Consider the following 14,304-nt stretch of genomic DNA (forward strand, 5'->3'; position numbering starts at 1 on the left):
CTTGTTTGGGCATTGTGCTGTGAATCTGGTCTAATAAAGCAGTTGACCCTTGTTCAGCCAAGAATGGAATGTGAATTCCATGTGCATATCGTATTAGTTAGATGGACTTTTCTTTTGTTATAACTCAAAATCTTTGTCCAAAAGAAATGAAGGCAATTCATAGGTGACTGGAATGAGAGAACTACAAATTTTATCTATTATAAAATCAAACTTCTTGTTTAAATCTCACCCAATGTATTTGTATTCATTGCCTTTGAGCTCCATGGTCTTTTGGGAAACACACACACACACACACACACACACAAATTAACCTGTGGGCTCCTACATCTACTTGAACCTTTAGTAGTTCATCTGACAGGTGTGTGAAATGTGATGCCGAGAATTCCCTTGTGACTTCGCTGCATGTGCAGATGCTAAAGAGTGCACATGAATTCAGCTTAAGCAAGCTTTGACTCACCCTTGAAATTTTTCCACTGTGGACACCCATAACAAAAACTCTGGTCTGCAACTTCTCTCTGGTTGCAAAATGGAAGCATATCTGCAGAGTAGCAAAAGCAGAGGCATTTTTTAGCTCACAAAAAGCTAATAAAGGAGAACTTTTATGTCATCTTTCAATAACACAGCTAGTTGCCCTAAATGAATATGTGTTAAAGTTCAGAGGGTCTGATGTTGTTAGAATTTAATAGTACAGCACATACAGAATAATGGTTTTTGCTTAGTGGACTCAGTGTCTTTGCAGTATCATTCAGATAGGATTTTAATGTTTTTTTTTTTTTCTTCTTGGAGATAGTTGTTCTGAGTAATGCACAAATCTAAAAGTCCAAACGAAGTGAGATCAGACGCTAGTGGGGAAAATGAAGAAGATTGTGGGTGTACAGTGAATCAGAAAGGACCGTGTTTGGTTTGGGGCTTGGTGGATAAAGACATAAGGAAATGAGTGGTTGGTGATGAGCACCAAGGGCCAACCCACCTCAGTGACCAACTCAGAAAACAGCCACGGCCCAACGAAGCGATCAGTCTGCGGAGAGAGAACTGATCCAAGAAATTAGGTCGTTTAATATGTTTACATCTTTGGCCTTAATGTATTATTCCTTCTTATCTGGCAGTGGAAATCCTGACTGCTCGTCAAAAGAAAGCAGAAGAACTAAAGAGACTTACTGATCTAGCCAGTCAGATGGCAGAGATGCAGCTGGCCGAACTCAGGGCAGAAATTAAGGTCAGTTCTCAAATATCACAGCCTGAACCCTGAGCCAGAGTTCTGATCCCCTTTACGTTTGTTCTGCATCCATAGAGGGCTGCTCTCTGAGGACCTAACATCAGACACCCAGCTGTCTTTCACAGGGTTGAAATCGAGAATACAGAAGGGTTAAAGAACCACCTAATCACTATATTTAAGTATACTATGTGTTGAAGGGCTATATCATTACAGAGGAGAGGGACAAGCTATTTTTTTAGCCAGTGGAACTGACCCAAATAAAATGTATTCAACCGTAAATTATAGCTGGGAAGGGGGACATTATTTTCACCATATGTAATTTATGCATATGTATATAAACACACACACATGTGAACACACACTAAGTATGAACTTAGTATAACAGTAGGGATTCTAAAGAATGTACAGTATGTGGAGACTTCGTTCCTATATCCTTTTCTAGCTTACTTGCCCTTTTATTAAGAATACCACCCACAAATATGTATTTAGTGGATTTCTTCAGTTGCACGCAACAGAAGCTGACCCTGGCTAACCTCAAGAACAAGTAGAATTGGAAAGGATATGAGGGTAGCTCACCAAAGCAGAGTGTGCTCTGAAGACGCCAGGTTATAATTGGGCAGAAATGTTGGCAGCAGTAATTACCAGACACTCTTCAGGGCACCATCAGAGTGAGTGACCTCCAGATATTATCACCTCTTGGGCCACCCCATTGGATTCAAATCCCAAACAGAGAGATTCTGATTGGCCTCCACTTGGGTCACATCCACCATTTGGCCAAGAGAGGTCTTGATTGAAAGACCCACCAACGCTGTGAATCTTGGAAACTGCATTGGGGTACAGTTACCAGAAGGAGAAATTGTTACCAAAAAGGCAAAAACAAGTATCTACAACAAAGTAGGAAGTTACAGTTTATAAATTTTCCCTTATCCTCATTTTCCCCAATACACTAAACATACACACATGCACATGCACTCCAGCTTCTGACTGACTTCTAGGGAACTAGCGTACTTTGAAGTCATATTTGTTGCTAGCTTTATAAGTAGGACTGTCTGCTCATCCCAGCATAAAACTGGTTGCGTATGGTAGAAAGTGGCAAGTGACTTTGGTCCCCTCCATCCTGGTTAGGCATAAAAGAGAGCCCCGTGGGGATGAGGATTTCCCCTGAAGGTCCTGAGAAGTTCTAGAGGTCTTTCCCTTCTCACCTGCTCTCCTGGTCTTTGTTGCCTCCAGCCAGTCAATTGCGGTGGCCTCCTGACTAGTCTTTCTGCATCCACTGTCTCCCTCCAGCCTGGTCATTCACCCTGAGACCAGAGTTATTAGAGCAGGTCTGGTCTCCCCCACTATGGTCTCCTCTTCCCTTCAAACTAAAATCCACCACTGGACTCCAGTATATATTTATTATGGCCAGTGCTAATTAGTTTCAGTAGAACAAAACCCTTCATCTTGTGGACACAGATGCACTTCTAATGTCACAGATGTTCCCTGGTCCCAAAGGAGATGAGAATGGAGAATGGGGCTGGTTGGCAGAACCCATCTTGATACCCAGAAAAACATCCTGGAAAGCAAAACAAACAAACACACACTTGTTTTGATAAATATGAAGTTGCTAGCTTCCTGGTCTACTGAAATCCACTCATCTTCCAAGTTTCACTTCTACCTATCAAAATCCCACTCTTCGTAAAATGGTTGATAGCACAGGCTTTGGAGTGCAACAGTCCTGCTCTTGCGACCTTGGATAAATTACATATTCTCTTAGATTCTTAGAACTTCGATTCCCCCTCTGTAAATTACAGTTAATGATAGTACTGACTTCATAATAATGTGATCAGATGAAAATGAGATTATCTGTTAAGAATTTGGCCCATGTCTGGTAAGTGTTCAATATTTTTTTAATGTTCCAGCTCAAATGCTTCCTTCCTCTTACATAACTCGTTACCCATTCCCCTCAGTAGGAAATAATTTCTTCCTCTTTCATATTCCTAAAGCACCTATACATTCTACGTTATATTGTATTTTGTGGTATCTGTCTCTCTTGCCATGTGGTAAACTCCCTGGTAGATCACAGGGGGACTGACTTATAGTTATTTCTGTATTGCTCACTCTGTCATCTACCCATAGATCTTAATTTTAAATGAACTGAAAAGTAATCTCTTTCCCACTTCCTTTAACAGCACTTGAAATTCTACCATTCAAGATAATGGTTTCTAGTTATCGATACTGAAGGCTTTTTGGACTTCCTGGTACCCCATTAAAATGGAGACGGACGTCTAGGAAGGATGACATGCTTTCTCATGAGGAGTGATACCTTAGGAGGCCATTGGCCAGATTAGGAAGACTGCCAGAAGACAATCCCGTAGCTTACAATAGGACAGGAAGTGCTAGAAGGAGGGCGTGGGGTGCTAAAAGGTTTAAGTAGATGAGTCCAGACACACATTTTGCCTGTACAGACAGGACCCACACGTGTTTCCCAGAAGAAGAAGGTGATCGTGCTCCAGGCAGGTCAAAACCAAGCCTGCTTTAACAGAGCCTCCCAGTGCCAGAACAGAGCTGGCATGCTCCCCCACCTGGGGATGCTTTCACATCATCAGTGGTGGCGGGAGAGCAGAGAATGGGTCAGCAGCATGCCTCAGTCATTTCTGTAATCATGGGGCTCCTGTCTCTTCCCTACAGCACTTTGTCAGCGAGCGTAAATATGATGAAGAGCTTGGGAAAGCTGCCCGGTTCTCCTGTGACATTGAACAGCTAAAGGCCCAAATCATGCTCTGTGGAGAAAGTGAGTTTTGCATACTTGCTAAATAATTCTGTGTGCATAAGCCTGGTGCTATTTGGAGTTGATATCAGAAATGTCAGGTGTGCGGTCCCCCAGGGGGGCTGAAGTGAGGTCTAAAGAGATTTAATGATCTAAGGTCATGACACAAGTCGCTAAAAATGTCAAGATCTGAACTTCGAGTCTTCAAATGCCACTGCCCATCAGTAAATCCCCAGGATTTATTAAGCGGAACAGAACAGGTCAACTAGTTTATACCTTTCGCAAACTTTTCTTAAGCACTGCCAGATCAACTGCCTCTCTGATTTCAAACAGCCTGGGAGAGGGAGTCTCCCTAACGAGTCTGAGAACAATGGGCTACTGTCGTGAAGGGCCCAGCTGTCGTGTGTGTGTGTGTGTGTGTGTGTGTGTGTGTGTGTGCGCGCGCGCGCGCGCGCGCGCGTGTGTGTGTGCGCGTGTGTGTGCGTGTGTGTGTGTGTGTGTGTGTGTGTGTGGCACACACGCTGCTCAGCAGTGCCTGACTGAGCCTCTCCCTTAATTAGAGCAGTTAACATGCAACAAAATAGGCTGGTCCTTTTTCCCCTGCTCCAGCCCACCCACCAGGGGAGGTGGGAATGAGCACTAAAGTGGCTTCAAGGACGCCACAAGGAGGAAGGAACGACTGGTGAAGGACATGGAATATCTACAGCCTCGTAGTGAGCTGAAAAATTGAGATTTGGCTTCACTTTTTTTTTTTCAAAGTGGAAATTGCATTTTTTTCTGAGTATAAAAAATATAAGCTTGATCTAAAAATTACAAACTATATAAAATAGAACATGACATTACTTTTGTGGCTCCATCACACTTTTTATGCACATATAATCTACTGTGTAAATTATATAGTATACTTAATTATACTACATCATTTACTATACTATACAATATACATATATAGTAAGAGAATTTGCTTTTATCATTTCACAATATATGGCTGACATTTTTCCATGTCAATATATTTAACCCGTAATTTATTTAAATATAATTGGCATAATCAGTCCCTTGATTGTGGACATTTAGGTTGCTTCCAGTTTTTCACCATTAAAATAACACTGCTGTGAGCATCCTTGCTCACATATCTTTGGCAATTATCTGAATTTTTGACTGCATTTCTTTTAAATTATTTTTCTTTCTATACACTCCCTCCCTTATTAATCTACCCCACTTGCCATTCTCCATCCCCAGATTTTGCCTCATCTCTAAAAAACCAGACTATCTGATTCACAGTTGGAAATTTAACTGCCCATCCTAGTTTCCACTCCAGCCTGATAATGGGCAAGACTCTGATGCCAAGTGACTCTGCCACCATCTGAGGAGGGGAGGGCGGTGCAGCGTCACCTGCTCTCCTCCAGAGCACTCCAGTGCCATCTAGTGGGAGGAACCATCCCTTACCAAATCCCAGGTGTCCACATTGGAAGCCAGCCTCCCTTGTTGGAGACAAGAGTCCTTGAAAGGCCCTTTTCTTCTCAGCTTTGTTGAGAGCACATGGAAAGCCCACAGCTACTGAACTGGAAATAGTAATGACCCCTATGAAAGTGGATCTAGTTAGCAAAGACCCACTAAAATCCCCTCGTCATGTTTGGACAGTCCCCAACGTGCCATCACACCTTACCTGTAAAATGAAGGGACTAGAGATACATCCCTGTCCTTTCCATTTCTAATGTTCTGTGATCCCTACTCACACTCCAAACCCTCAGGAAGAATGCTAGGATTAAGTCTGATCCAACACAGGTAGCAGAGAAAATTGCTTTTAAAAACTGGTGACAATTTTTTAAGATTCAGAGGTCTTGCTGTCCAGACTGGCAGTCAAATTCTGGTGAACTATGAGAGGAAAGTCATGATTATATCCTTCAGTTGATTCCCTCCAGCCCTGATTCAGCATAATCACACAGAAACATCCCATCAAAAACCACCCTTTCAAAACCAGCGGGAAGGGTGATAATAAAAATTGAACAGACCTGTCCGAGCCCTGCCGGGGATCTGTCTGATTAGCCTGTGTGGACTTTAGCACTGGAATTGTTGCAGATTTGCAGTGGGGCTGTAGAAAATGGAGTTGATAAAAGGCCAGATAATGTAACTCTAATGGAATATAGAAGATGCTTTGGGGCATCTTTTGGGCCGGCAGGCCTGGCCGTAAGGTCAGGGGATATATACCACCCCGGGGTGACAAAATTCCTGACACCTGGCATCACCCCATTCTGAAGCTCTCAAAATATTGTGGCTCTGACCAGCCAAGTGTCCGTGTACCTCTAGGTTTTTCTGCATCTCTGCAACACCAACTGGTCTAGGGATATGACAAGAATGGCAAGAACAGGTTTGGTAATGGGGAACCCAAGAGGCAGAGTACCTTTGTGGACAGGGCTGAGAGGGCACTTTGGGGTTTCATTATCCCTCTTCCCTTGGTGGTTCTTGACCTAAGGCATAATATTAAAGGTGCTCAGATCTGTCTCATTTCCTACAAATGTCTCCCAACCTGAATGATTATGCTATTCAGTGATTCTCACAGAAGACATTTGGTGGTCTCCAAGCACCTAGGTGCTTTTTCAAACGATATCTTTCCAAAACAAAAAACAAAAAACTTAATGTTTTTATGAAGCTCCTGCCAACTTCTCCATCTCCTAATGGGTTACTGAGGCACAGCCCCTAACACCAAGTGCTTTCTTGTTGCAGTTACACATCCAAAGAACAACTATTCCTCAAGAACTCCCTGCAGCTCCCTGCTGCCACTGCTCAACGCTCACGCGACCACCTCTGGGAAACAGAGTAACTTTACCAGAAAATCATCCAATCACAACAAGCCCTCCGAGGGTAAAGCAGCAAACCCCAAAATGGCGAGCAACCTTCCCAGCACCGCTGACAGCTCTCACCAGGCTGTGCCGGCTAATAAGCAGGTAAACTGCTCCAGGGAGGCCACCTTGCCCTGCTTCCAGGAGTCCCGCAGACCCTCGTGCATTGCCTGGGCAAGAAACCACTCGTTTGCCGAGGAAGAAAACAGCCACCACTGGTCACACCCAGGCTGCGCCCACCCCCAGCAGCAGCCCAACCTCCAGAGCCTCCATCTATCTGCCTGTCCGGCCTCCCAGAGCTCCCCCGGTCCATCCGGTCCCCATTTCATAGGCGCTGTCCCCTGTGGAGGAAGTGGTCTTCACACACTTGACAGCATCAGCAAAGAGTCCACCTAAATGAGACGGTGCTTCTCATGCCTTGAGTGCCACCCAGGTCCTCGTAACTGGCCCGCATGTGGAAGGGACTCACACAGACATGGGAACAACATTCAGAACCTGGCCACTGACACCATTAGTGAGAAGAAATCCAGCATGTTTTTTTTGTTCTTTTGTTTTTAATTTTTATTTATTTATTTATTTATTTATTTATTTATTTATTTATGGCTGTGTTGGGTCCTCGTTTCTGAGCGAGGGCTTTCTCTAGTTGCGGCAAGCGGGGACCACTCTTCATCGCGGTGCGCGGGCCTCTCACTATCGCGGCCTCTCTTGTTGCGGAGCACAGGCTCCAGACGCGCAGGCTCAGTAGTTGTGACTCACAGGCCCAGTTGCTCCGCGGCATGTGGGATCTTCCCAGACTAGGGCTCGAACCCGTGTCCCCTGCATTGACAGGCAGACTCTCAACCACGGCGCCACCAGGGAAGCCCCAGCATGTTTTTTATGATCCTTTAACTCCCATTTATGTCTAGTTTTTCTGTAAGAGGCCAAAGTTAGTTCAAACTGCTCTTTCTTCTCTTGGGCTTTCAGTGAAGAGAATACATTTCAAAATGACATTATTAATTCTTATCTACTATGACCCTTTAAAATAGAAGTATCCAAAGGACAGTCTTCTCTCCTCTTCTTCTCCACTATATCCTTGAGAAGTGATTTCCTCCTTATCATTAGAGAATGACCAAGAAATGGGATTTGGTGATTCAGAAGCTGGGAATGCTATAAAGACATTTTTCATGAGCTCTCAGAAAGAGAGCTTGAATAAAGAGAATTTTTTTTTTAAGCATTCCAAAATGCTGGTTTTCTAACAAGTGCCCTGTTGGATTTTGTGGTCTTGGTCTTTTAGAATTCTCATTAGTGACTCTGACAGGCATTTCTCTGGCCCCAGATGTCTTCATGAACTTTAAAATAGCACTTGGACAAGGAGTATTTCCTACAGTCATAGATTCAAAATCATAATCAAATCTGTTTCACTTGTCTACATACAGCTTCATAGCTTTTTTCTTTGCTTATTATTAAACCCCCTGCTAAAATTAAGTCCAAAATTTAGTCTGAATTTCTCTGTCACAATTTTTTTAAAAGCAAAGGGGGCCAGATTAAATGCTGTCCACATAGATACTTTTTCAGTTCACTGTTTGATCATTTTCAGCAAAGCATTTCAGGCGATGGCCTGTTTAACCTTAAAGATATATCTGAGCCTGAGAAGGGCCCTTGTGCTGGGTCCTGTGCTTTAGCGTAAACCCTCGTGGCCCTCCCCCAGCCATGGCCCGTGGCCCTCCCTATGGAGCGAGACCAAGATGTGACTACCCAGAATCTACACTCTCCCTTCTGGAAAGTGCTCCAAATACTCGAGATCCTGGAATTCTATTCCCAGATAGCCCCAAGCCTACTCTCAGGGTCTGTTTGGACTACTTCCCTGGATGCATCACCTTGAGGGCCGAGCTGACCACACTACCAGTTTGCACACCCCTAGGTCCAAAGGGCGATTATTTGTGGAGGTGGAGACAATGCTTAGGTGAGCAGGCTGGAGTGTCCACATTCCTGTGGGCATGGCCCCTCCCAATGTGGGATGGAGCCAGAGGTAGGAAGAGACAATATTCAGACACATGGTACGTGGGCCTCTGCCTTTGTACTCTTGCCCTGGGCCCTGAGTTACTAGGGGCGCGTCTGCCAATACCATCCAGTCACAATGCACAAATTAAGAACTTGATATATTTGTAACTCAAAAAATGACACATTTTAGTAATAGAGGTTTGATTTTCAAAAAAAGGTCTGTGTTCATGTAACAACCTGCTTATGAATCTTATCTGGAGAGAATATGTGAAGTGGGAATGGCTCCACCACTTTCTAACTGTAGACCTTGGGCAAGTCCCTTAAACTCCTTATCTTCATTGATAAAATGAAGCGCATCATAGAAGCTCTCTTAAAAGGTGGTGGCAATGACAGATGAGGTGGCACAAGGTCAAGTGCCTCGTTTGGTGCCTGGCACACTTAAGCACTACATACCTGTTGGCTGTTATTGACCTCAAGGAGTTCAGAAATCTTTCCCTTGTATGAAAACACACAGGCTAACCCACTGCTTCCTTTTTACTTATCCATTTATGTTCTTGGTTGCTGATTTGTTGAGGGTTGCCAGTTTTTCAGTCTGATGCTTCAAAATTCATTAGCTGAGAACTGCAAAAAGTTTAGAAAAAGAACTAATTATCTCTTTGAAAATACACATCACCTCTACATCTCACCAAGATCTACCAGAGACACCCCATCCCTGTATTTACCCAAGATAAGATTTCTGATCTATGGTATTTGTTTTGAAATAGAAAAGCTGCTTCAGAGACGAAAAATGACAAACAGAATTTTATGTTTTTCTTCATATATGTCATGAGAATTCATATACATAGTCTATAGAGAATGTCCCAGAAATGTTTATGGTAGAGAATCATCGTTTCCCTGCCTCTGTGTTACATTTCATTCTGTTTTATTTCAGGCATACTTTATGGGGTTTATTTGGCCTGGTTCTGGAATTGTCTCTCTTACACTTCTGTAACCTCTCTTTCAACATCAGTGATTTTATTTTCTTGGAGTTCCATTTACAAGACAGTCCGCTGTTCTTTTAAGCTCGAGGATTCTAGCAGCTTGACCTCATTTGCATGTTATCACATTCTCCTGGGGTGTAAAAAAGCTTACCTGTGACCTAGAGATGTGGTTTCCCTGATGTCTACTGATGTCATCTGAGGTTTGTTGGCATCTAATACTTACCTCTTTTTTTTTTTTTTGGTAGAATGGGTCTTCTAGCCAAAGACGAAGATTTAATCCACAGTATCACAACAACAGGCTAAATGGGTCTGCGAAGCCCCAGGGCAGTGGTAACGAAGCCGATCCGATGGGGAAGGGCAACAACCGCCATGAACACAGAAGACAGCCACACAACGGCTTCCGTCCCAAAAACAAAGGCGGCGCCAAAAACCAAGAGGCCTCTTTGGGAACCAAGACCCCCGAGGCCACAGCCCATCCGGAAAAGCACCGACGAAGGCAGCACGCTGCAGACAACTCGGAGGCCAGGCCTTTCCGGGGAAACGTCTCCAGGGTTTCACAGTGCAATCTCTGCCCCACGAGAATAGAAGTTTCCACAGATGCCGCGGTTCTCTCTGTCCCAGCTGTGACGTTGGTGGCCTGAGCTACGAGAGAAAAAAAAAAAAGCTGTTTTCATTCAGTTTCAGTTCCCTGCCCGAGGTGCTGACCCAATTCGCTGCCAAAAGAGAGTCAATCCGAATATACAAACCCTGTACGGCTGTGTCATCCTCTCTTAATCATTTTTACTAATTCTAGTAATCAGCTCTAGCTTGCTTCATAACTTTCATGGCTTTGCTTGATCTGTTGGCGCTTTTTCTCATCAAGACATTGCAGCATTTTAGCCAGGCAGTATTTACTCATTTGTTAGGAAAATCAAGATGTGGCTAAAGATCAGAGGCTCAGTAGCAACCTATGTTGTAGCAGTGATGTCAGTCCATTGATCGTCTTTAGAGAGTTAATGTTGAAAACAAAATTCTTATTGATCAGACAAACATGATCTGCTGAAGACACATGCGCTTTTCTAGAGTTTAACATCTGGTGTTTTTCTGAAAAAAAAATATATACATATATTGCTTTATTTGAAACAAATTAAAATATGCTGCATTTGACACCTGGCTTGTTTTTTTTCTTTTTAATTTATGCCCACTTTATCATCCAGTGTACTAGGTAGCACTTTCAAGAAAACTTTAGAGACTAGAAGTTGTGGCACAGAGCTCTGTACAATACTGTTTCTCTCGGGACAGGTAACCTTTTGGAAAAAACAATGCCTGACAATGGCCCTGCCAGTACGTTACACACATATAGATGGATGTGCACCCCGATCATCTTAGACACAACATGGTAGTTTGGAAACCTTGGTTGCAAGTAATATAAACCTTAGCCTCGTTAAACAATAAAGCAAATGTATTGGTTTAGTGGCTGAAAAGCCCAGTATCAAAGTATGCCTTGGGTCCAAATGGATTCAGGATTCTAGCTCCTTTCTCCTGGTTATCTCAGCTCTCCCTTTCTCCTTAGGCTGACATTGTGTTCAGAATGGTGGCAAATAGCTGCCTCCTAAGAGTTATGTCCATCCCCACACTGTCAGGAAGAAAAGAGAAGCTCTCCAGGTAGCGTCCACGTGGAGCAAGGGTCTTTCTCAAAAGTCCCAGCGGGGGCTTCCCTGGTGGTGCAGTGGTTGAGAATCTGCCTGCCAATGCAGGGGACACGGGTTCGAGCCCTGGTCTGGGAAGATCCCACATGCCGTGGAGCAACTGGGCCCGTGAGCCACAATTACTGAGCCTGCGTGTCTGGAGCCTGTGCTCCGTAACGAGAGAGGCTGCGACAGTGAAAGGCCCGCGCACCGCGATGAAGAGTGGCCCCCGTCTGCCGCAACTAGAGAAAGCCCTCGCACAGAAACGAAGACCCAACACAGCCAAAAGTAAATAAATAAATAAATAAATAAATAAATAAATAAATAAATAAATAAATAAAAAAGTCCCAGCAAGGGTCTTGCATATCATTGGCCCAGACTGCTGGTAGGCTTGTCCCTCAACCAATCAGCAAATGACATGTGCTAATTAGCATACACTAATCAGAGCCCACCCCCAAGCTGGGTTGTGGCCGGCTGCCCAGAAGCACAGGGGCTGTGTGGAGCTGGGCTCCTGTTACCTGAGGAAGGGAGAAGGGATACCGGGGGCCCACACCCCAAGGAGCCCCAGGTCCCCTGTCTTGGAGGGCAAGGCAGCTCAGTTTGGCCACTGCTTCCATCGAAATTCCATGTGTCCTACAGATTTGCTGGCCTCTTTCAAGTTCAAATGCTTATTTTCAACTCAAAGTTAATATTTTTTTCTGGCAGCCCAGGTTCAGTGGTTCTCTGCCACAGAGCAGCCCCGAGCACCTGAGCCTGCACACCATGCAAGCATCCGTTTCTTCTTTTGCCAAGTGCAGGGAGGATGTTTGCTGTCTCTGGAGAGAACCTTCTGAGGTCTCTGGGTGTACCCAGAGATTTAATAGGAATTTTATTTTATTTTTGAATTTATTTTTTTTTATACAGCAGGTTCTTATTAGTTATCTATTTTATACATATTAGTGTATATCTGTCAATCCCAATCTCCCAATTCATCACACCACCACCCCCCGGCCACTTTCCCCCCTTGTTGTCCATATCTTTGTTCTCTACTTCTGTGTCTCTATTTCTGCCCTGCAAACCGGTTCATCTGTACATTTTTCTAGGTTTGATAGGAATTTTAAATGTTAAGTCACATTCCAGGAAGGAAGGAAGGTTTGTTCGTTCAAATAAGAAAGATAAATGTTCAGGACTGCAGTCTCCGTTTATTCCATCTGAGGCCCTGGATTTATATTTTATAAGACAGGAGGACTTTACACAAATTTTGTGTACCAAGATTTGGCTCACCACGGAAAAATGTCAGTTTAAATGTAACAGCTTTAAAGATGAGTCAAATGATTCTTGCAACAGGAAAATGACGGGTTTGCCAGGTCAGGAGCACACCTGCCTTTGTCAGGGTGGACCCTCCACCCTCAACCTTGGCACACCCATCATGCTGTTCTTGGGGTTAAGAAAGCTCAACCACATTCCTGAGCACGTAGCAAACACTCCAGGTCAGTGAAAAACAAAAAAGAATGCTAAGAAATATTCAGACCTGTTTTCATTTTTTTCCTAGATTTTTGCCTTTCTTGTAGACCCTGGGCGTGTAAGCATTCACCAATGTGCATCTTTGAAAAGGTAATTCCAATATTTTAGTGCCAGTGTCAGTCCATTGAAATACTGTATTACATATCTTCACCTGTTCTGGTGGAATCATTGGTGTGATCCTAGAAATCTGGGTTGAATTCTGCCGTTCTTTTAAGATATTTTAAACTTCTTCAAAAAAAAATCCACAGGCTATGGGCACTCTAATCTCTCTACTTAATGCACAGTAGCCAGAAGAATAGATTCTTTTCTCTTAAACACTTCTCTAGTAGAGGTAAAACCATTTTGATACCTGTGAAGATTGAATAACTTCAAAACTCACCTACATTGTACCACCAAGACTCCATCCGTTAAAGGCAAACCTCCCTGTTGGGTTCCCAATTACATTCCAAATTTACATTTCGTTTGAGAATCGCTACATACTCCAGCTCTGTGCCGTTGAGCCTATTCTAGGGGTGCTGAGTACAGCAAAGATCGGAAGGTTAAACACAAGTTGGTGCAAAATTCACCCTCAATAAAGGCCATACAAGAGTTTGTGGGGAAGAAATAAGAAACCCATACTATATCCAATTTAGAGCTCAGTTCAATTCTGCTGGCATCAGAGAACGAGATTTTAATTTAACATTCTCAGGGAGACAACATCAAATGAGGTTAGTGGGGAAAGTTAGCAGAGGAAAGCTAACTCTGCTTTGCAGATTAGCTGCAGATTTTTAGACATGCAGATTAGACATGCAGATTTTTACTGAAGTAAGAGGTTTGGGAATTCTGACTCTGAAAGCCTCCATCTCGATTTAACCATGAGAAGAGGGAATCCAAGGCCTGGACAGTTCTTTTCCTAGAGCAAGGCGGGGGTGGGGTGAGGTGAGGGGCAGGGAGAAGGGAGAACAACGGAGACAGCTAGGGAGATGCCTGAATTCAACAGTACCTCTGACTAAGCTTCCTCCTTCCCTCCATCCCTCCCTTTTGATGCTGTATCCTACGCTCTGTTTAGAGTGCCCTCTTGTGTCTGGAGATGGTAACATTTTCATTTCTCAGCAGACATTCTCGTGGCAGCATCCATAAAATATGTAATGGCACCTTTTTTTTAACCACACTTGCTTCAGAGCCTGTACCTAAAATTCAGGTACAGGTGGGCTAGGATTCCAGATTGTCCCCAGGTGCCAAAAAAATGAAGCAAAGGAGAAAGAAACAGTCACTCCCAAATTTCCTAAACAAACCATAAAATAGCAAAAGATAATAATAATAAATAATAATTATTCAACTGATTAATACATTGCTCTTGCATTTTCCTGAAAGCACTGAGCCATCTTAA

The 14,304-nt window shown here is 43.6% G+C and overlaps 1 protein-coding gene across 8 annotated transcripts in view; it reads left to right on the forward strand.

Annotated features, from left to right (window-relative positions):
* The window catches only part of SPATS2L (spermatogenesis associated serine rich 2 like), a 165,724-nt gene extending 154,813 nt beyond the window's left edge, over positions 1-10,911 (forward strand). For all 8 annotated transcript variants that reach the window (XM_061186132.1, XM_061186124.1, XM_061186116.1 and 5 more), the window contains 4 exons: positions 1,107-1,216; positions 3,887-3,989; positions 6,690-6,910; positions 10,011-10,911. In XM_061186132.1, coding sequence (XP_061042115.1) covers positions 1,107-1,216; positions 3,887-3,989; positions 6,690-6,910; positions 10,011-10,406 — 830 coding nt within the window. In that variant the 3' untranslated portion in view covers positions 10,407-10,911. The remainder of the gene's footprint in view (positions 1-1,106; positions 1,217-3,886; positions 3,990-6,689; positions 6,911-10,010) is intronic.
* The last annotated feature ends 3,393 nt before the right edge of the window (positions 10,912-14,304 follow it).

Source organism: Eubalaena glacialis, chromosome 1, assembly GCF_028564815.1.
Source record: "Eubalaena glacialis isolate mEubGla1 chromosome 1, mEubGla1.1.hap2.+ XY, whole genome shotgun sequence".
NCBI lineage: Eukaryota > Metazoa > Chordata > Mammalia > Artiodactyla > Balaenidae > Eubalaena > Eubalaena glacialis.